Consider the following 21,528-nt stretch of genomic DNA (forward strand, 5'->3'; position numbering starts at 1 on the left):
CCTATTGCAATCTGCTGATGTGTTGACAGAGAAACAAGGCCGACGCCCAGTCTGTCAGGCCAGTGGCTTCACTGAAAGGAACAGATGCGTAATAAATAAATACGTTGGGTAAGCAGTGATGTTGTTCCACCCAGCAGCCACTGAAGGAAAGTTAAAGACACTAAAACAGACGAGAGAAAAATGAGACAAATGGCCCACTAAGGGAGGGAACATGTGGAGACAGCAGGACCCAAACAAGAGGCTGCAGGACAGAAACTGGAAACCAAAAACAATGAAGCTGATAAGAGCACTTAGAGGGACTGGCAATATTACCACTTCAGGATTTGTAAACATTTCTGTGTGAGCTAAGAGGAATATAATAGCAGCTTCCTTGACTTAGGTGAAAGCCTTCCAGCTGTTCCAATGTACTCATCACTGGCAGTGCATGGTTATTCCAGTCTATCCCTCTATTTAGCCTAACATACTTCCTTTGATTGGTCTGGGCATGACCTTCATGGAGACCGTGGTGAAAATGCGCTCTCACATGCAACGACCTGCACCCGGGAACACTCGCAAGCAGACGAGAACACTGGTATTTGCTGAACAACTCCCACACCTAAGAGATTTGAAAGCGGCCTCAGTGAGGCACACACAGAGCTTTTGCAGATCAAGTAGATTATAGATGGCGTAAAAGGCATTTTACTGACAGCCAGGGAGATAATTTAGTGGAAAATGACCCAGCAGCAGCGCAAAGAACAAATGATTTTCGTCAAGGAAAGCATCTGTTAGAGACCATGTGTGGTATAAAGTCCTTTAAAGCAGGGACAGGAGAGAGAGAACACGTGATTATAACATCCAGCCACATGCGGCCAAATCAACCACAGGATTCTCTGTTGATGCGTCTGTTATTATGTATGAGTCAAAGAATTCCCTGTGTATCTGTACGATGTGCTTTGCCTGCCACGCTTTTGTTCCCACACCTCATTGATTATGGATGAAGGATACAGAATCACCTGTGTTGGCTTAGAACATGAACTAGACTCGAGTTTTTTTCCTACCAAACAGTGGCAAGAACTTAAAGACGTAGAAGTATCTCGGAAATGAGATACATTTGTGTTTCCACTGCACGTCAGAGAGAACAGAAGCAACCACGCAGTTGGAGATTTGCTTTTTGGATGCCAAAAGACAACAAAGCAAGATGCTAATCTGGAAAATAATGATTTGCCCAATGTTTTATCTGGGTTGTTTTTTAGTTTGAGACCTTAATTGCACTGAAACAAAACAAATAAATTCAGGTTTTGGTTCTTAATTTCCTTCATCATTTCTCACCCTCTGTTGTTCACCTGCTATCTTCATCTCTCCTCTTCTTGATTAGTGGCAGAGGTTTGCTACATGTTTGTCATTTACACATCAGTGATATGAAAATAAAGTCTAAGCCTTATTTCTAAAATAGATAGGAGCATAAAAACAGTCATCCTTTGCAGTCTAGATGAAAGCTGCAGTACGGAGGCTTTGACTAATCACTGATATGCACAGCTGGGAGCATGACCTCAATATTTCCTAGGCCAATGGAAACGACTACCTTGGGAACAGGAGCTCTATTAGGTGCAGGAAATGTGACGAGGAACTAGTTCTCACAACCCAAAGTGCGCGTAAATTACCCCGAGCACCTCGAAAGGTACATGGGTTCCTGGAAAAGTTTCTGCCGTGGAGATGGTCCATAAATAACACGGCCGACAGCAGCGCAACACAGAACATTAAGTCACTCAGTGGGTCCTTACTTTCCGCTATGGGTATTTTATGTGTGAAAAGACAGACTAGTTATCTAGACCAGGAGGAAAAAAAAGTTCAGTTAAAAGAGTGACGTAATTGGCTGCTATATAAAAGGTTCAATAAATGTGCCAGGCCCATGGCGTGGAAGCTGGAGAGGAAGCCAAGATGAGAGGTTTGGGCTGGATTTATCCAAGGCATTCAACGGCGTTAAATAGATTTATAGAGGGGGGTGACTAACTTTCATTTCAAAAGGATTGCAGTGAAGGTGCTGGTGAATTTAACTAGATAAGGTGTTTTTAGAAGGTGCATTAAATGAGCACCTGGAGTGGCAGAGGTGGCACATAAAGACGACACAAAGATCAATACCTGATTCTACGGTTGCCTCCATGCAGTTAAAGTCAACCTACAGCCTCCCCGTGAGGCTTAAATCCCTCTTTCAAATCTAAAATTGGTACCACCAGAGATGATTGCTGGGGACTGATGAAGTCTTCCGAGCCCATTTCTCAATAATTACAGTGGCTGGAACGTGCAATTATCAGTATGGCTCGCTGAAAAACACAAACCGTTTAGATGTTAAATACTATCATTAACATTTGCCAATAAATGTTAAATGCTGCCATTAACATTTGGCTATTAGATGGAATTAAATTATCTCAATGTTTTCTTGCCGGTCCAAATGGGGCCAAATTAAAAATACAATTACGAGAGTTCAGGCTCTACATCAAGAACCACAAGAGTGATTGGTCAAGAGAGCGTGACAGGGAATGCAGAATGACAAAGTCAAAAACTCAGGAGGTGAGGAAATAAGAGTGGCGGACAAAGAAGCACACAGCAAATACGTTCACATCAGGTCAATACACTACCGGGGCTTTTCATCCTCACTCAGTGACAAATTCAGTGCTATCAAGCTTCCACTGTGATCATCGAGCGCTCCTGTGTGTGTGAGCTTTGCGATACACAGGACTCGCTTACACACATGGGGGTGTGTGGAGGCATTGTGGTTTACAATCGCTACGTGTACATGCACAGCAATGACTGAGACCATTAGTCACACCAAGATATGGTCTCGTAAAAATCTGCCAGCTTAGTCCGGCTGGAAGATTGTCCGACCAATACTGGCAGGACTGCTCTGGCTATAAACGGACATGAAAACAATTGAAAGCTTTTGTGACTCGTTGCAGCCCCTTCTGATATGATACGTTTGGTGATGATGGCCAGAATAAACACAGACCGTATGTAAGAAAGTAAGAAGTTACTTGGAAGAGACAAGAGTGAATACAAGAGACAGAGGCCTCACTTTAGGAGAGAGGAGGAAAACTCCCTCCTGATGAAGATCTTACAAGAGACAAATACCATGAAACATTTATACTGAGATGCAAAGAACACAAGCTGAGGGATATGAGGTCAGCAGCCGACAAGTTTTATAATCTCTGCCTCCCCGAACACTTCTAAAAAGAGAATACGTATGAGTGAACTGCTGTGCTAAGACCATTAGTCTCTGTCCTGGACACTATGATCACCAATCATGCTGTTCTGTGCTTCTGTTGACCAGCATGAGGGAGTCACTGACTGATTGGCCTTTTCACGTCCAAGTCACCGTGTGAAGCTGCTACAAATGGTCCAGACGCTGGCTGGCCGGATACCGCAGACATGGGATATGAACACTTCCATGTCTCAGTTGTGTGTAGATGCATGAAATGTGGACATAAGCCACTGCAGTTCCTTGAAACGAGGACCAACATTCATCGAGATGATCTCATTCTCATGATCCACGAGTCCACAGAGCAGAAGGCAGAGAACAAAGTGTGCCCTGCTGTCTCATTCCACATTCATCTTTTATCCATTGTGGACATGAGTGATTAAGCTTCCAACCACAAACTGTTGAATTTGTGGTCACTGTTATAAATAAAAGAACTGAGAACACCACAGCACAGTCTGGGTATTTCTCTTTATTTTCAGACTGATAATGTTTTCCTTACACCTGCAAAGTATTTATGGATGAGCATGTGCCTTCTGTAAATAACTGCTGACCAGCCCTCAGAATAAACCATATCTCACACAGTCCACTGGGTATATAACCTAAAGCTTTACGTCAGCTAGACTGGATGGAGCAGACGACTGTGATAAAAGTGGAGCGACGGCACAGCCCGATCGAACTCACTTGAAGGCGGCGGGATGCAGTGACACTGCGTGTCAAGCCTTAAGGTCACACTAGCAGCCCAAGAAGTTTGGTGGTTTCAACGGAGCACAGCAGTGACAAGACAGCTCTTACCGGCAAGTCTTACACAGCTGGTATGTGGTGTTTGACCTTCAGGCAAGCCACCGCACAAGAACTAAAAACCTGGACGGATAGACATGCTGCACAGATGACAGGGCAGCTCGCACCACGTTCACCATCACTGGCACATACTGCAATTTAGGCAAAAAGTGATTAAGCTGTATAAGCTGAATGTTGAACATGGACAGACTTAATAGGATTCCAGCGTTTTCCGTGTACACAAGGCACATGAGGCGCAATCTCCTCCCAGTAAGACAACGCATGTGGAGGTGGCTTATTCTGATGGAGATGTTCACATGCTTGAATATATCAATTTAGAATTGCAAAATCTAGGTCTTTCAGACGAAGCATCCTTTGATTTCTGCCTGATTTAATCGCATTAAGGCGAACAGAATGCAGTGCAATCAAAGAGGCGATTATGAAAGGGTGCTCAGATATGAAGGTTGCATGCAATGCCTGAGGATGATGGGGCTGACTTAAGGTATGAAGCACTTTTCAGCAAAGTAGGTGGCTGAGAAGTACCATAGAAGTATGTCCATCCTTCATTCATGGGAGATGATGCTGTTTTATTTTACTTTACATAAATGGATACACTGTCTTAAGAGGGAAAACACAGAGTGCCCACATCAATTGAAGAAGAAGTGAAGAGGGCATTTTTATTGATTCAAACTCAGAAAGCACAAGATTAAAGATGAACCCAGCCAGCAGAAGCAGGGCAGAGATGTTTTTTAAAGCAAATCATTTATATATATACTGGATATACTTACTGAAAATGTACAACAGCATCACATTGTGCAAATAATGTCAAAAGAATCAACTGAAAACTGAAATCCCTGCAGCTTCTTCAAACGTCAAACTTGCACATTCTGGCGACTCATCACCCAGTTGGTCAAGCCATTCTTATTGTATAAGCAAAGGCAAAATAAAGCCCAAAGTCCCCAACTCTCCACTCTGGCACCACAGTCAGACACTGAGCTCCATAAATGGATAAGCCTCCCTTCTAGAACCCTCCAAAACAGGCCATGATTGCCAGAGTCAGAGCTGCACATCATCCAGCGGGGAGCTCCCTCTTGGAATTTTTATTGAGGTGGCAAAAGCACAACTCAAGATTTATACTTCTATTCCAAGGAGGTGGCCTTGTGGAGAGTTTGTGATGTATTCTAATATAATTCCAGTGCACCTCTCTCTATGTTGGTCAGGAGCAAAACACTTCTGTCTCCCTCTCTCTGCGCCTCTCTCTCTCTGCGCCTCTCTCTCTCTTTCTCGCTGGGTGTCTCTCTACCAAACACTGAAGTATCTGTCAGGCTGAATCTACTTGGGTTTGCCTTTCATGTTTTCTTCATGTACAAAGGAAAAGCCACTGGGAGACGCACCACTGCAGCCCCACAAGCAAAATGTGTCTCAGTGAAAAGGAGGTGATCGGCTTGGGGTCCAGTGTGCAATCTTTCAGTGCACATTTTACAGCCTAAAGGTGCTTCTTTTCAACGGCAACACATCTCAAAAGTGCCTTAAGTTTCACCAGACCTATTTGAAAGATGTATCCCTTGAAAAAGCAAACGTACCTCAAGGCCTCCCCACTGTTAATGCTGTGAAACACCACTGTACATGAACACGTAGGAGATTGTAGCAGAATGGAAAAGAGTTTCATACAGTGAAAAGCTCAAATTTGTTTAAGACCAACATGGTGATTTTGGTCAGTTTCCTTTTATTCTACTCTGGGTTTTTACAGTCCTGGTTCTCAGCAAAAGGGGGATATTCTGGACACTAAGGGGGGTCACGTTCTGCATACCTCAGCATTTTAAGATTCAACAGAGCTGCAAAAAACAGTGCCTCTGCAAACTGACACGCTGCAAAGTTGCCATTTGGAGACTTCCATTTGCCAAGTGCAGAGCCTGAACAGACAATCACTGTTAGGCAACTTGGGACTACTGTAATGTTAGATGACTTTCAAACAGAATCCTTCCAAACTTTAAAAATGGTTTGATTCTTCAGTGTCATTTGCCGATGTGAAAAGTTGTGAGAGCAGCTTTAAACTTGAGAATTTGACACAATTTCCAGTACAGCAAAGTCAGACATAACAGATATGTAATGTGGAGTATATCTAAGCCTGCAGTCAGGTGAAATCCAGTCTAGTTATGATTTCAGGTAGTGTAGTGTAGAGTTCTGCTTTGACATGCACTGTCACAATGATAAGCAGTGATGATTCCTCACCTTCTCTCCTGTTGACCTTGGCAAAACCCGGCCCATGGCTGCTGGACAACTGGGAGGAGCTTCTGAATGATGACGGCGGCAGATTGGCCACCAGCGAGTTGTCGCATACATCTGTCAAGCAATCATAAAGCAGAAAAGACAGAGATCAGAGTTTAGAACCTTTGAGCGTTTCAAGCCTTTGTCTCACTACAGTACTTTGGGAGTTCGGTGATTTTCTGAATCTCTACACGATTCCTCTCTCTTCTCTTCTCAAAACTTTCTCAACCAAATTGCTGACTATGTCCAAAGAATAGCCAAAAAAGGCTAAGAGATAAAGGGTCACACAACAGCGGTCGTGTGAATAAGACAACATCAGAGGGAAAACTGTGGAGTCAGCGGAGACCTTTCCATGCCTCGTAAACTTTAAGGTTTGTGAATGGGGACTCATGTTCTAGGCCCCTTTACAAATAGACTCCAAATTAGTGACTTGAGTAGTCCATCTGCTCAAGAAGTGCAATGTTGCATTGTGTAAATCAATTGCTTGTTTAGAGGATGTATAGGGCTATGATGTAATCAGACATCACACTGATGCTCAAACAAATAACAACACCATGGTGGCAGCTGCTGAACCATTTCTAACAAGATTTGGCTGCAGATAGATCCTGTGAGGGATTTAAAATCGTGGGGCCTGGACATCAAAATATAGCATGCAAGATTGCTGGTATAAACCTTTACGAAACCCCTGAGAAAACATGTGAAAGACCCAGCTTTCCTAGCACACCTGCATTGATGCTGGATTGTGTTATTTCTGAGTGAGCACGAGCAGAGGAAGAACTAGGGCCTCTGCACCTCGGCTCGGGGATACGACTAATCAAGGACCAATCAAGAGGTATGAGAGTGAAGAGTAAGACTGGTGTTAAACCAAAACTATAATCCATACTTTCTTCTCCCCTTTGTCATTGTGAGGAATGAATCTCTCACGTAATCATGTAATTATGCGAGACCAGAAATTTGCTGAGGACAGAAATTTGATAAAAATCTACTTTAGCTTAAGGCGTTTTAGTAGATTAATTAGTAATGACAGCTTTGTATAACCTGCCTATACAAATATTAACTTTTTTCTCTCTTTTCGTTTTGTTTCCATTAGGACTCTAGTCATTTAAAGCACCATCTGACAGATAGGAGAAGAGGATCTTTTGCTGTGTGACATCGCTCAGACAGGCCTTCAATAAAACTAACGGGAAAAGCTTTGTTCATTAATTTAAATAAGTCGGGAAATGGAAGGATACCTCATCAATATATGGGCTACTGTGTAGATTACCCAGGATGCAGAACATTACTTTATAGCTTAGGGTTCTGAAAACTTTTAAACTGTTGGTGCGGCAAGTTGCCAAGATTGTGTCCAACAAATAAGCTACTTTGAAGTCAGCTCGATTTCTGCTTACAAGCCCTCAATCACTATAATTGGCCCATTTCAAATTCAAGTTGTTTTCAAACCTATAATCACTTAACTCTGGTCCAAAATGGATGAAGTTGTTGTTAATTTTGTTGCTTTTAACTGTTGTTTTGTTTGGTTCACACGCACAAAAGCAGAGAAGGATGATGTGAGGAGGACGATGAAGATGATGATGGGAGCGAAACTGCTACTCTGCCCCCACAGCAGCATCTCCACTGCCTGCCAGCCTCCGCTCGGCTCCAGCAGCAGTCACTTCCCATCCTCTTCTATCCCTAGTGTCAACACGATGCTCAGGCCGGAGCTGTCAGAGCGGAAAGCCACAGACCTCAAGCTCTAATACTCACGTGCTCCACCTGCTACACTGGTCACAGACCTCTTCCTATCACAGCAATGAAAGGCTCATTTGTGGTCCTTCCTATAAACAGCATTCCTTTGATTTGCTACGGGTAATGAAAGGTGCAGTTTGTTCATTGTTAACCATGCACACCTAGCCTCTTCTAGTCCTTAATCAATAAATAGTTCAATAGAGCACCTTGTAGAAACAAACAAAACAAGAGGTTGTTTGTGAGGGGACAAAGACCGCTACCTTAATATCGGTGTCTGTGGTTATTTAAGTGCATGACCGAGTGCAATTTCTGTGTTCAGACCTACGCAAACAAATTATGCCATATTGAACCCCGAGTACACAACAACATAGTATTAAAGTATGAAAACGCATTTAAAATCGATCTGCTAATGCTCAGATTACACACCCAAACAGGTAGGCGAGGGCCTCCTCGAAGCTGCTGCAGCTTCATCTCCATGCAGCTGACAGACACACAGCGTGGTGTGGGGGTGGCAGGGGAGCACCGGCTGTACAATGCAGTGGAATTAGTGTAGCGTGGCGAAAAGAGGAGTGTGGAACCTCAGCTGATAATGTGTTTTGAGAGTGCTGTGTCGCTGAGGAAAGCTGGATAGAAGAAACGGGAGCATTTGAAAGGACTAATTTTTCTTGGTGGAGCTGTGACATTTACAAAGTTAGAGCGCAAATACAGAAAGCTGAAGAGGAAAATTGAGCCAGGAGGCTGCTGAATTTCTAAACATTGCCTAAGCTGTGTCAGACATGGAACTACAAGACATTTCCAAAACACAACTAGGGCTCCACTGACAGCTGCATGGAACTCAGCTGAAATGTACAACACCAATAATGACAATAATCCCAGACAACCAACGACACGGACATGAGCTCCAGAACCAATCTAAACAGTTCTCTTAAGTACACAAATCTCTCTCTAAAACATATCTGGGGTTTCCTTGATGTGGTATACTGTAACTCCACGCAGTGCCAGCATTCGTAATGAATTCCGGTAGAGAAGCATCAAAACATGAAAGAGACTAAGAGGCAGCCCTTAGCAGCTTGTTGGAGTTGCGTTTCCATCTACCTGCTGATTGTATAATCCTTTAGTTCTGTGTTGGTCCTGAAACTCAGGCGAAAATTTCCCGATCAAGGTAGATGCTAGATTTTCTTCCTCAGCCATTTTGTCTCTGTAAATTTGTATTGGAAGGAATCATGTGGTGCACTTATTTGGAGCTTTTCTTTTTCAAACTAAAAATGGTTCTGTGGGTTTATAGCCGGGGTTGGAAAGAAAGCACCAGGAGGCATCTATATACTGCATTTGTGGGCGGGAAATAAAAAAACGTCAAAACGCTCAAAATGGATAACAGCTGCACAAACAGGTGATCATTCTCTGTTCGGTTAGACACTGAGCGCGACCTCTTCCACTTTGCGCACAATCGTCATATCAAAACTACCGGTTACTGCGAAAATGGCAGCGTTTGACAATACTAGAAAGGGTGAGTCTCTCGGGGCTGTAAGATTCCTCAAAATGTATTCAGAGAGGATTATAGTCGGGGAGAAAAAGAGAACGTGGAGACAGAGAGCCCATCCATCCAGCTGTACTATGGTGTCCAATGTACCATTTTACTGAAATAACGCAGTGCCCAGAGAGACTGCTGGGGAGCCAGAGATGCTGAATACTGATGAGTACCATCCATCACTTCAACAAACAGAAGGTTAAAAAAAAGTTCAGAGTGTTATAAGTGTGGCAGATGAGCACAGGCTGCCTCTTGCTCGATGTGACTCTCCCTCGCTCTGAGACATCTAACTATTCACACCTTGCTGGGGACAGCAGAGTAGCGGCGCTTTACCACCTCACTAACAGACCTGCAGCAGAAAAATAACTCTACTCCTGCTTATGCGTTTGTATTTTTCTTTGTAAAAACTTCTCACCTTATTCACGAAAAACATGCCAGCAGAGGAGGTTTATCTGCTCGACACACTGTGAGGGATGCTGGACAGAACCAGGTCACCTACACTACACCTAATCTTATGTTCTTATGTAGCTTATGGTTACACTGAAATAAATCATTGCTATCGTGAGCTATCGAAGGGCTAAATCATTTTTCTGCCCTGTAAACTGTAAATCTCTGCACCTGATTGTTAAATTGTCATGGAAAACAACAATAAGTCGCACTTGCAATTCCATATCTGGAGCCTCACCAGAATTTTAATCAATAGTGTTAGTTTGCCTGCTGACAGACACACCGCACGTGTCGATGCTGGAGGTGTGTTTGGAGTCACTGCAGCGAGTTTGAGACGACTTGTGACACGACTGCTTGTTTGGAATTCTTCCTCGCACATGTACAGTAACCTGGGCGATGCCTGGGACTGTACATGTGCGAGGAAGAATTCTGTGACTTTGTTAGAAGTTAGTGTTGGAGAAGTTGGTTTAAAGTTGGTTATTCGTGCTGCTCTGACAGATATTTCTGGGCTCTGCTGCACAGCCTCAGTTTAACCACGTGTAAATAATAATAACACCAAAAGGAATCTGGGTTCGATAGGTAGCATAGTGTGTTTGTGGATGAATATAGATGGCATTTGTGGTTAATGAAATGCTTAAATAAACCAAAAAGCAGCTCAGGTGGCTCTGGTTGACGTGGCGACGGCTTGCTTTGCTTACCAAGTGGCTTTCTTGGTGAGAGTATTTGTCATTTTTGTTTTCCTGCATAAATCGAGATAATCCTCCCTCCCCTGATGTGAGCTGGTTTATTGGAATACACTGTCCCATTTTTGATTTCTTCCCAATTAAGCTGGCAAGAATGCATGTATGTCTTTATATTTTTATGCCATGTGTTGCATAGGGGAGAAACACATACAGTCCATTGTGATTGCAGTAGTTTCCTGGTGTCAGGCGGACGGCAGGTGTGGAGCGGCGATGCTTCTCCTCCTGCCTGATGGAATGAATTTGTCACGGGGACTGAAGACTGAGATATGTGGCAGAGTGGCATTCATTATCTTGCAATGTCACTTTGTGCTGCACGTGTCCTCTGACACCTTCTGACACGTTTTCAGCAAGTGTGTCTCTTAAGCTTTGTTGAGAAAAGATGCTGCTCGTTTATCGTGCAGGGTGTGAAAAAAAAAGGTGCTTGGTAGAATTCTATTCCTTATTCAAAATACAGTGGCATTTTCTAGTTGACGAAATGGATCTTAATATCATTTGGATTCCAGCAATAAAAAACAAGAAGTAGCTTCGGCATGGAAGAAAATGTGCGACTTCGTTCAAAATGGCCACAATTAACTTGCATGTAAACTGGCGTCTCATCGATACTTGAGTTTTACGGTCGCGCCCCCGCTGACCTGTTCTGTCCTCGTTGACTTGGAGCAATCCTGAGCTGGCAGCACCTCAGACTGCGACACACGGATGCTGGCCACAGTCTGAGCAGCTGTGTGGGGGTCGACGTGTTGACGTTGACCTGCTACAGAAGTAAAGGACGAGTCAGAGTGCAGCTTTCAGGGGCAGTTCAGGATCTGTGTGTTTGTTTTATCTGATACTGTTCAACACTATGTTCATCACTATGTTATTAAACTCATCAACTCAATCATGCCAAGCGTGACAGATCTGTGATGAGCAATCGTTGATGATAATATCATGTCAGGCTCTAATCAAAACACCACTGAGCTGTGACTGACTGACAGTCTCCAAAATCCCTTATAACCAATTCACTGTCTCCTCTCTAATCATCTAATCATCCCTCGACCGCCAACAAACGTCTCCTGGAAGCACTTTGTTGATCTATCATCATTGTTTTATAGCCGTGTAAGAATGGAGACAAGTTAACTCACGACTTTCCTGCCTGCAGACTGAAAGCCTCATGCAGATACACAGTGTGAGTGTGTCAGTGAATCCCCCACACACATTCACAACCACTTGATGAAAACAAAACAGCTCTGTGCAACATAATGTACCAGGGATGATATACACAGACTTCCAGGTGTACAAGTATTATACCCAAACACATTTTAGAGTTTCTTTAGTTTAGAGTCATTCAGTATTTGGATTTTGTCTTATTCAACAATAGTTTATTCATATTTTACCACTTGAAATCAATCAATAGCTAGGTATTCTTATAAAATAGATCTGTAGTAGAGTAGCAATCGTGCATCTTGCTTTAGCTCGATGAAACAATGTTTCATCAACTTTTACGACAATTACCTGATTACATTTAGTGAAGTAGATCGCTTAGTGCCGGAATTTGACTTCTATTGTGAGTATTTCTTCAATTGTGGTTTATTGCTGCTGGTGTAACCACTATTGCCTAAATTACCTGTTCATCACAGCTGGGGTTTTTTTTGCTGTATTTTAACACCATTAACATAAACGTGGCCACACAGGAGGCAGGCCTAATCAGCGGAATTAAGTGAATAATCGAAGACTGCACGGGAACAAGGCACTAATTACAACCTTTTATCTGGTGTCTGTAAGATTTAACCAGGATTGCATCAGCGCCCAGAACGGAGCTGAAACACGCAAACAAAAAAAAAATCAAATACATTCTAATGAGACGGCCAATTCAAAAGCATTCACGGTGAAATATGTCAGACGTATGCAGATCAGGGAGGACATTGCTGCAGGTTACATCACTTCTACTAATGGACCCAGGAGGAGATGGGATGTGCATTTCATTAATGAATCATATTTGCATTTCAAAATAGGGACATTAAATACAATGGCGTCATTTTTATTTGCAGACTTCCTCAATGACAAGACATTAAGTCGCGTTCTTTGAGAAAGTTTTCCACAAAAACTGCATAACTTGCTGAAAGAGGACTGGACACTAATCTATCTAAATGTAGTAAAGTAATCAAGGTCACCAAAGAACAGACTTAAATTCGACCTCTGTGCTTCTTCACATCCCTCTTCATCTTTCAGTTTCAAGTTTACACCCCAGGCTGATTCTAACTCTCTCCCGGTACTTTATCTCTTTTGACTGCCTGTTTACATCTACTATCAAAAGCGTCCCACACGCTCACACTAGTAAATGTAAACTTGAAATGAGGTGCTTTAATACACGAGAGTTTAATCACCAAGACAACACGAGTAGATAATTGCAGACCACTGCCACGGGCCTGAATTGCTCCTTCATACCAGCAGTTTATGAGGTTTATGATCTCTGCGTTGCTCCACTGACTCGAGGCTGTGGGATCATTCTCATTTACTTGCAGGATGGAGTACGTGGAGTGTCATGTTAATAACAATAAAAGCAGAGCATGGCGGCCCACATGTACCCTCACTGGAGTAGGAGGAGAGTTTGCTGCGTGCTAAATGACATGAGAATGGCACTAAGCTGCACTCTCTGATCTGTGCGGTTACATGAGAGTCGCGTTGGGCCTAAATCTGATCCGAGTTTCCAATAGAGGGGAGAAATATCAGAAGCTTGAGGGAATAGAAAAGAAGAAATCGCGCAATACCCGACCCAGTCATTTTCTGCTCCGAAAATACGTTATTTCTCAAATCATAGTGCAATGTTGCCATTTCTGGAGGGTTTGATTCTTACCTCAGAACTGCACTTCTGTTATTATGACTCACTCTGCCTTAAAGGCCACCATTTGTTGGCAGTCTCTTATTTCCACGCTGTGAATTCTGCGTGCTGCTGATTCACATTTATGTGTTGATTTATATGTAAGGACAGAGAGAGGGAGTTTCCCGGGGTGAGGAGCCTGCAGCTGACAAATTACACTCCCCAAAGCTCTTTTGATCCGTTGAGCCACAAGTTAACTGATGGCACATGGCTCTTAAATAATGACCCATAAACACTTTGCTTTACAACCGGGGAGTTCTGGCCATCATTCCTATTGATTATGATAATAAAAAATAGACCAAAGCTCAACTCGGTGTCATAGCTTGTGTGGTTTCTCCCCGCAGCGTTTTCCCATCCGGATTAAACCCAAACAAATCATGTTGATGACTAAATCTAAATAATAAGAATAAAAAAAGTACAAAAAGACCTCGTAAAAACCTAATCAGTTATTCTCCGGCTACATCAGTGTTGCTGTGTGTAATAATAGCGCCGTCGCAAACACAGACTAATCTGAAAAGTTTACACTGCATTACTCATAACACTAAATTACAAGCTGACGGAAATTAATGCAGACTTGAAGTTCACGCTGATGGATTATACATCTCCGGCAACTTTTACGAGACTGATAATTGATTTCCACACCGCATGGAAATTGAATGGAAACAAATGGGTCGCGCAGCCAGACAAGAAAAACACATTAAAGGACAAACACGACAAGTTGCTTTACAGAGGCTTTGCAGCATGCGGTCAAAGGCTAAGGTGTGCTTCCAATACCAATAACGGCGGCGCTTTTGAGTGGAGCGTGTGTGTTCAGCGTCTCATTATACGAGCGAGTCCAATTGGAAATACCGACAACAGAAGTGCTGCTTGCAATAATTAATATTGAACTCAGAAGCACGACGTGTTCTGGCCTCTCTGTACCGCTTCATCTCCAAAGCTATCAAATATAAAAGGGCGCTCATTGAACTGGACGGTGTGATTTCTGCTTGATGGAACGCGCGTCTGCATTTCTCAACTAATTTGTCTTCCTCATTGCATGTCACACCGTTCCAGGTGGGGGTCTAAGCTGTGTCAAGCTGCACGGTGCCACGTTTTCGGCCTGGAGAGACTCAGCGCTAAAAAACAGGAAACCTAAGCAAGTAGAAAGGCATCTTCCCCCTGTCATTGTTGGTTTATAGCACTATGTATTGACGAACAAAGATTTAATCACAGTTGTTATCGTCTGCCTGCTACAGCCCTAAATTGCTGTCGGAGCCTTAATCTGACCTGCGTTATTTGTTGTTGGGGGGGGATCAATAGGAAGTACTGGCTCCAGCTGGACATGATGCTACGACTCGCTCATCACACAGGCAAGGAAAAGTCAAGGTTTGGATACGGAATAGCAGGAGTTTTATTGCTGAGACCTTTGTTGTTCTGCACCATGGGACTGCAGCGGTGTGACGGTGAGAAGGGGGAGTCAGACAAAAGGAGCATCCACACACACACACACACACACACACACACACACACACACACACACACACACACACACACACACACACACACACACACACACACACACACACACACACACACACACACACACACACACACACACACACACACACACACACACACACACACACACACACACACACACACAGAGGGAGAAGGAGTGAAAACCCGCTGAGGGGTGAAATGAGAGCGGGAGCTGGGAGTGTCACTGCCTGACTTGAAGACAGAGGGCGACTACAGCAGATGTCCACACCTTCCTCTCTTTCTCCTCCTCTGTTGCTCCTGCACCAATGTCTACTTTTGCCATTTGCAGCTCGTCTTTCTGATCACTTTGACTCTCAGCCACCGTCCTTCATCTCCTAGAATCCAACAAGTCCAGTCTAAAATCTTTATTCATCCCATGACTCTCGCTCCTCATCTTTAAATACAGATTAAAACCACAAAACAACAAAATCGGGAGGAATCCTCAGATTTTACACATCAAGTCAGTGTATAGTCCATCACTACACCCTTTCATCTGCTGTGGTTCAACAAACTTCTGTTTCTCAATAACCAAACTTCCCAGATTCTCCTTGTTGTTTGGAAGTGAAAAGTGGCAAAGTTTTGATGAAGTGGATGTAAGGTTGAACGCCTGTGTTACATGAATCACTGACAGGCCACCGCAAACAGGCGATTCATTTTGATAAACATGTCAGACGCGTTAATAGACTGTACGGTCTCGCTAATAGCCAACGACTAGTTTCGACTTCCCGCTGCTCGGGGGAATGACAGTGAAAAGTGACCGCGGCAGAGTGTGACCGATTCTTGGACCGATAACAAGTCATCTGAAATAATGACAGGGGCCGTGTGATGAATGGCTCTGTTTTAAGGGAGGCAGAGAGCCAGCGGGGAGCCGGCCTTGGGCAAATACCGAATCCCACAGGTCACAAAGGCAGATGGATGGACTGCAGCCCTCTGTCACTTTTATCGCTTAACTACTTGTCCCTGGATTAATAAATCTAGATTCATGACTGGCAGCTCCAGGCTCACACACGGCCCGGCCGCTGCCACCTTTATGTACCCTTGACTTAATCAGGACCTATTCACGACTCCACTTCTACTAAACACATTTTCATAAATGACACTAAAGAGGGAAAGAAGGGGTGATTTATCTTCCATTACCTCCCTCTTTCCTCCGCAGGCTCTCCAAGATGCCACCTTCCCATCAAGGATAGAGGACAATGGATTTCAGATTTTTTTTCCCACACGGTGGTCACAACATATTGATTTCATTTGGAGGTTTATGTTCTCTCTGTAAAAAACCACCAGCTCATTGGAAAGTCATAAATTCCAGCACACACATGAACTACATCGACTCCTTTCCCTTCCCCAACTTAACGGTTCAAGTGTAACTATCTCAGTCTTGTTTATGAGTGCGGGGAGGATCCTGTGCCAGACTGACAGGCAGATTGGTGGCGTGTTGTCACAGATACAAGCAGAATCAATGCCTGATAAGATGAGATCTACGATCTACGATGAGCCCTAACCAACAGCCAACAGCCTGTGAGGTGTGATGGACAGAAAGAACAACGCAGAACATGACAGCACTCCAGGTGTCTTGTGCAGCGTGTCTAGACTCACATCACCACAGAGTGAGCAGTTTGGAGAAGAACTGCAGCTCCTTCACAGAGGAGGCAGGAGGTCCAGGCATTTCAGAATGACTCCTCCCACACAGAAGGGAGGTATTATGGGCACATCCAACTAGAAGGATGTGACTGGGAGGCAAAGCCAGAACACATCGGCGGGATTATAAATCCGATGGCCTGGGAATGTCTTGGAATGCCCCAGTAAGAGCTGGAGGGCGCGGCCTGGAAGAACGATATATGGGATATACTTTGCTTAGCCTGTTGCCTCTCTGAGCCGGGCACAGATTATTGGTGGCTGGATGGATCGGTGGATCAACTTCGTCTCAATCTAACTGGATTAGAGGCGATAAAACCCACAAGACTCTCAAAGCCGCCCCATTCCTACTCTGAGCCAAAGTGAGGAAACTACTAATTACCCTGCTGCCTCCACACGTCCCCATCATTCAATTGAAAGCAAGATTATATTTTCATTAAGTCCTATTGTTATTCCATTAAATTGAGAGGTATTCCTGTCATTTAACTAAACTGAACTCGAGAGAAAGACAGAGAGGAGAGAGAGGAGCGAGAAATACAGAGACAGGAGAAAGGCAGAGAGAGAGAGTGTGTGTGTGACAACAGTGACATCTGTCCTCCATGTACAGAAGATGATGAATGAGGACGATGATTCCTTACTGGATGAAATCTTCCCGTTGCTTAGGAAGCAGAATTTGTACATCAGACGGGTCCTTAAGTGTGAGATAGATGAAGGGCGGGAGAAGAGAAACGCAGCGAAGGCAGTGAAGTGATTTGATAAAGAAGCCGACATCCATTTGATCCGAATATGGATCAATTTCAATCTACGCTGTGGACGCCTCTGTTAGAGTGAGTGTGTCCAAGCAGAAATCCAAACATCAATATGGTCCAGATGCTAAAATGCACATTAATGCATCCACCCTCAACCTCCAACATCCACCTCAAACCCCCTCATGCATCGATCCCAACCACACTCATTGATTGGATTGGATTTTGCGTTGCGTCTCTGTGCTGATTAACAGTGTGCGTATGGAAACCCTCCAATAGAAAGAGCCTGTTAGTGGATTCTTTGTCAGTGTGCCTGCAGGGACGCCAGCTGAAAGGTTGCGGTTATTTACAGCAGAAGTCTGAGGGAGAACAGTATCAGCATTTGGGAGGAAGGGTCATTACATTTTACCGAGCCGCTACTCCAACACTGCAGCGCCTGCAAATATTAATTAAAACCTCCCAAGAGGAAAATTAAGAGCTTATATTCATGAACAGACTCGCTACAATCAGGAATGAGCAGATTTGTGATGATCTATCCATCCATCTCTCTATCCGTCCATCTCTCTATCCATACGCAGCCAGCTAATCTGAAGGTGCAAGTGGAGGATTAGTTTTCTTCCCTGATTCAAATCGAAGCTACTTTGGAAAACATCTTTAAGAAACTATTTGTCAAAACTGTACACTGATGAAGTTTCCATAAGCAACGATGCAAGACTGTTGCTGCTCTTCTAACAGGTGAGATTATTGCCATTCCAAACAGAGGGAAAACTACAATTATTATTTACTGAATATTGTGATATGACCTGCAATCAGACAAAAATGGGAAACAGGTGAAGTGTTTCCTCTCACAGCGGTGTCACACTGGCAGGAGCGGCACTACTTATGATAGTAACACACATTTGCCCTAATGACAGGAGCAGCTTCAGCTCTTTGAAATCGTGACAGCAAAGGGAGCAAATTGGGATTGTGTGCAATTGTTGTGATTCAAAGCGTTTTGTTGAGATAAAGGACAGAGCCGCAGCTGTTTAGATGGATTGTTTCTTTTTAGGGGATCGATGCTTTGAATCAGCAGAATTTCCAAAATCGATTGGTTAATGCAGCGACTGATGTGACAAACAGCTGCTGAAGGAGAAACTTCCTCAGACTTTCTACTTCAACTGGAGCGCCCTCTTTCTTAAGGATGGTTTTAGGATCTTGTCTCAAACCTCAGATCAGAGGAGCTGCAGCACCGAGCCAAATCCCCCAGCAGCAGCAACAGAATCCGTCCCTTTCTCCTCCCTCCCGCTCTCTCCCCCCCTTCCTCCCTCCCTCTCTCGTGAAAAAAAACATTCAAATAAACCCTGGACGGACTAAAATAAGGAGGCATCTTGTGGGATTTGCTATCTGTTAAAGCTGTGCAGTTGTAAAAAGCCCCGGGGACGTCACACTCCCTTTCCAGCGTCACGCCCCGCGGTGGTCTTATCAAACCCGGCCAACTGTTTCATTCAGTGTAAAGCATCGCTAGAAACTCCACCACAAACGGATCGCACAACAAAACAAGTCAGGCAACGCTCTGACAAACTTATCCTAACTGATTTTTTTTTTGTCATCTTTGAAGAGGGTGGAACAGCTTCTTCTCAGATGTGGAGAGGATGCCAGTACATCTGTTCAATCAATGCACCTGAATATAAAAGGACAAATCTGTACTTCACTACATTCCAAAGATTCATACTGAACTTCATCTTGTCCTCTCCTTACCTCCTTCCCTTTACCGTGCATCTCTGACAGGAAGAATCTTAGAAAAGAGGAAAAACTGACTCCATAGTAGAGGAGCATGAAGGTCTTCATGTAATGGTTTTATTCCACTATGCATAATTGGAAAAAGAAGAACTTAAGAAGTCAAAGGAGTATTAGTGCTTTTCCTTTACGTCTTTGATCTCTGGTTAGGACTTGTGAAACAGTATTAGATGTAAAGACGGAGCCAGTAAAGAACACGGACGCCAAAACACTGCTCCTGAACCGAACACATGGACCACTGAGGGGTTCCACATACACAGTTAGCAACAGTTTGAGTGAGGCTCTGTGATAAAAGCTGCACTTGTGTGTGTGTGTGACAGAGGTGCTCACCTTCTCCAGCTGTCCCACAGGAGCCCAGCAGCAGCAGCAGCAGCAGCAGCAGCGAGGTGATCAGCGCAGTAATCCCAACAAGCGTGTTACTCCCCAGAGGCATGGTGAAGAGCTGGAACGCCGCAAACTACAATCCCGCCTGTCTGAGCGGAGACAGACGTGTCCTCCTCCTCCTCGTCCCTCCTCGCCTCTCCTTTTCTCCTCTCTCCTCTCCTCTCCTCCAGCGCAGCTCCGGCTCTGCTGCTCTGTCCGCGGCGCAGCGGCACAGTGATGGAAGCAGAGAGTGGGATGCTCTCGCACTGCCTGCTCGCCGCCGAACTGATGAAGGAGGAGAGGAGGGAGGTACTTTACTACCGTCGCAGGTCCGAGTCCCGCGTCAACGCCTCCCCGGAGCCAAACTGGGATAGGCAGCAGTTTGTCAGGTTCGAGTTCCTCTGTGTCACAACTCGCCACTGCTGTAAGTTTGACAAAGCAACACATTTGTCAGATTTCTAGCACAGCGCCAGGGATGCTGAGGACAAACACACGAAACACCAGGATCTATTTACATCATCAAAGGATATTCTGTCTATCAATGTCATTAAAAACTCTCTTATTGATACATTTAATGGCTATACACACTCTTACCTGACTTAAAACAATAACTGAGTTCAACACCAAATTTGATTTAACTCAGCAACTGAAAGCCTTCATAAAGCAGTATTAAAATCAATGAGCTGTTATTGATTTGTGTTGTGAGGTTATGTTCCATGGTCGGTGTTGGGCTTCCCCATCTGTCTTCACTGTGACTCAACACCAAAGGACACAGGAAATGCAAAGCCTCTAGAATGTCCCAAAGTCCACAAAAAAAAAACAATGTCGGCGTCTTCGTGAACTTGTGTAAAAGGGGGAGTATGGCTTTAACGGCGGCTCCTCTGCATCCACCTCAGCGCAATGGAGGAAAGGAGTGTGAGGTCAGATAGGACGCTTTCTTGCCCGCACGCAACCGAGTCTAAATATTCAGCAAGACCCCGAGTTAATGAATATTCCGCTCGGACACACCTCATCAGTCATTTTGATGGGCTGCAGAAAGGTGAAATGCCAATTAGGCTCTTATGCACAGAGTACTAAAACATTTACATCTATTAGAAAACTGAGATGAGATGAGATGTCCATCAATACTATTTGTCTGCTTGAGCCCCGTCTCTCTCGTGTGCGAACACGCTGCGGCCGGCACAAAGGCCAGATCAACTCCGGAAGTCAGATCCACCGCTGGCTTTGAAGAACGGCACAAACGGAGGGCGCTCGCCTGTTATATTCCCCCTGAAGGTCCTCAGTGGGGGGGAATGTGGGGTAACCTTGCCAGCATTCACCCACACAGCCTCTGATCTCTGATTGTATTCACATGTTGTTCCCAATCAAGGCCGCGCTGCTGTCAAGAAAGGGTTTGTAACAACATGGAGGTATTTTCAGAGGCCACAGTAGTCGATCCACTTCTGGGCAAAATAACAGAATTATTTATTCAGCCTTGAGCCGTTTGCAGCATTGAAAAGACGATCTCCCATCAGGGTCATGTGGTTCAGGTTGAGGGCTTTTTGTTTTGTCTACTGCGCTCATTCAGATCTGCACAAAGATGCCCTAAAAACACAGCCGGCGATGATCTCACCGCCCCGCTCACCAACACTTTCTCATTCAAGCGCTGCACTAGCAGAATTAAACATCAACAAGAGTGAAACCGCTGCACTACACACTGGAACAACTGATAGAGGATTGAGGGGAAATCAAACCAGCATTTATCATCAACTCAGTAACACAAAGTTTAGACTTTGCTTAGAAATGTAGCTTTCATTTGTGGCGTCATTCATTTACAGCTAAGTGGATGTATTCATGATGTAATTGTCTGCTTTTACGTTTTGGCCTTAGAAAACCTAGCACTTCAACAAACTGTGAAAAACACACAGGGCCGCTCG

General features: G+C 44.2%; 1 protein-coding gene across 1 annotated transcript in view; it reads right to left on the reverse strand.

Annotated features, from left to right (window-relative positions):
* Nucleotides 1-19,682, reverse strand: part of LOC143003639 (contactin-associated protein-like 4) — a 68,232-nt gene extending 48,550 nt beyond the window's left edge. Inside the window, exons 1-2 of the mRNA XM_076154411.1 lie at nucleotides 19,580-19,682; nucleotides 6,242-6,352 (exon numbers count right to left, since the gene is read on the reverse strand). Of these exons, the coding sequence (XP_076010526.1) occupies nucleotides 6,242-6,352; nucleotides 19,580-19,682 (214 nt within the window). The remainder of the gene's footprint in view (nucleotides 1-6,241; nucleotides 6,353-19,579) is intronic.
* Between the last annotated feature and the right edge of the window lie 1,846 nt (nucleotides 19,683-21,528).

This window comes from Genypterus blacodes, unplaced genomic scaffold (assembly GCF_046128005.1).
Source record: "Genypterus blacodes isolate CSIRO-AG114 ecotype Tasmania unplaced genomic scaffold, CSIRO-AGI_Gbla_v1 ptg000062l_1, whole genome shotgun sequence".
Classification (NCBI taxonomy): domain Eukaryota; kingdom Metazoa; phylum Chordata; class Actinopteri; order Ophidiiformes; family Ophidiidae; genus Genypterus; species Genypterus blacodes.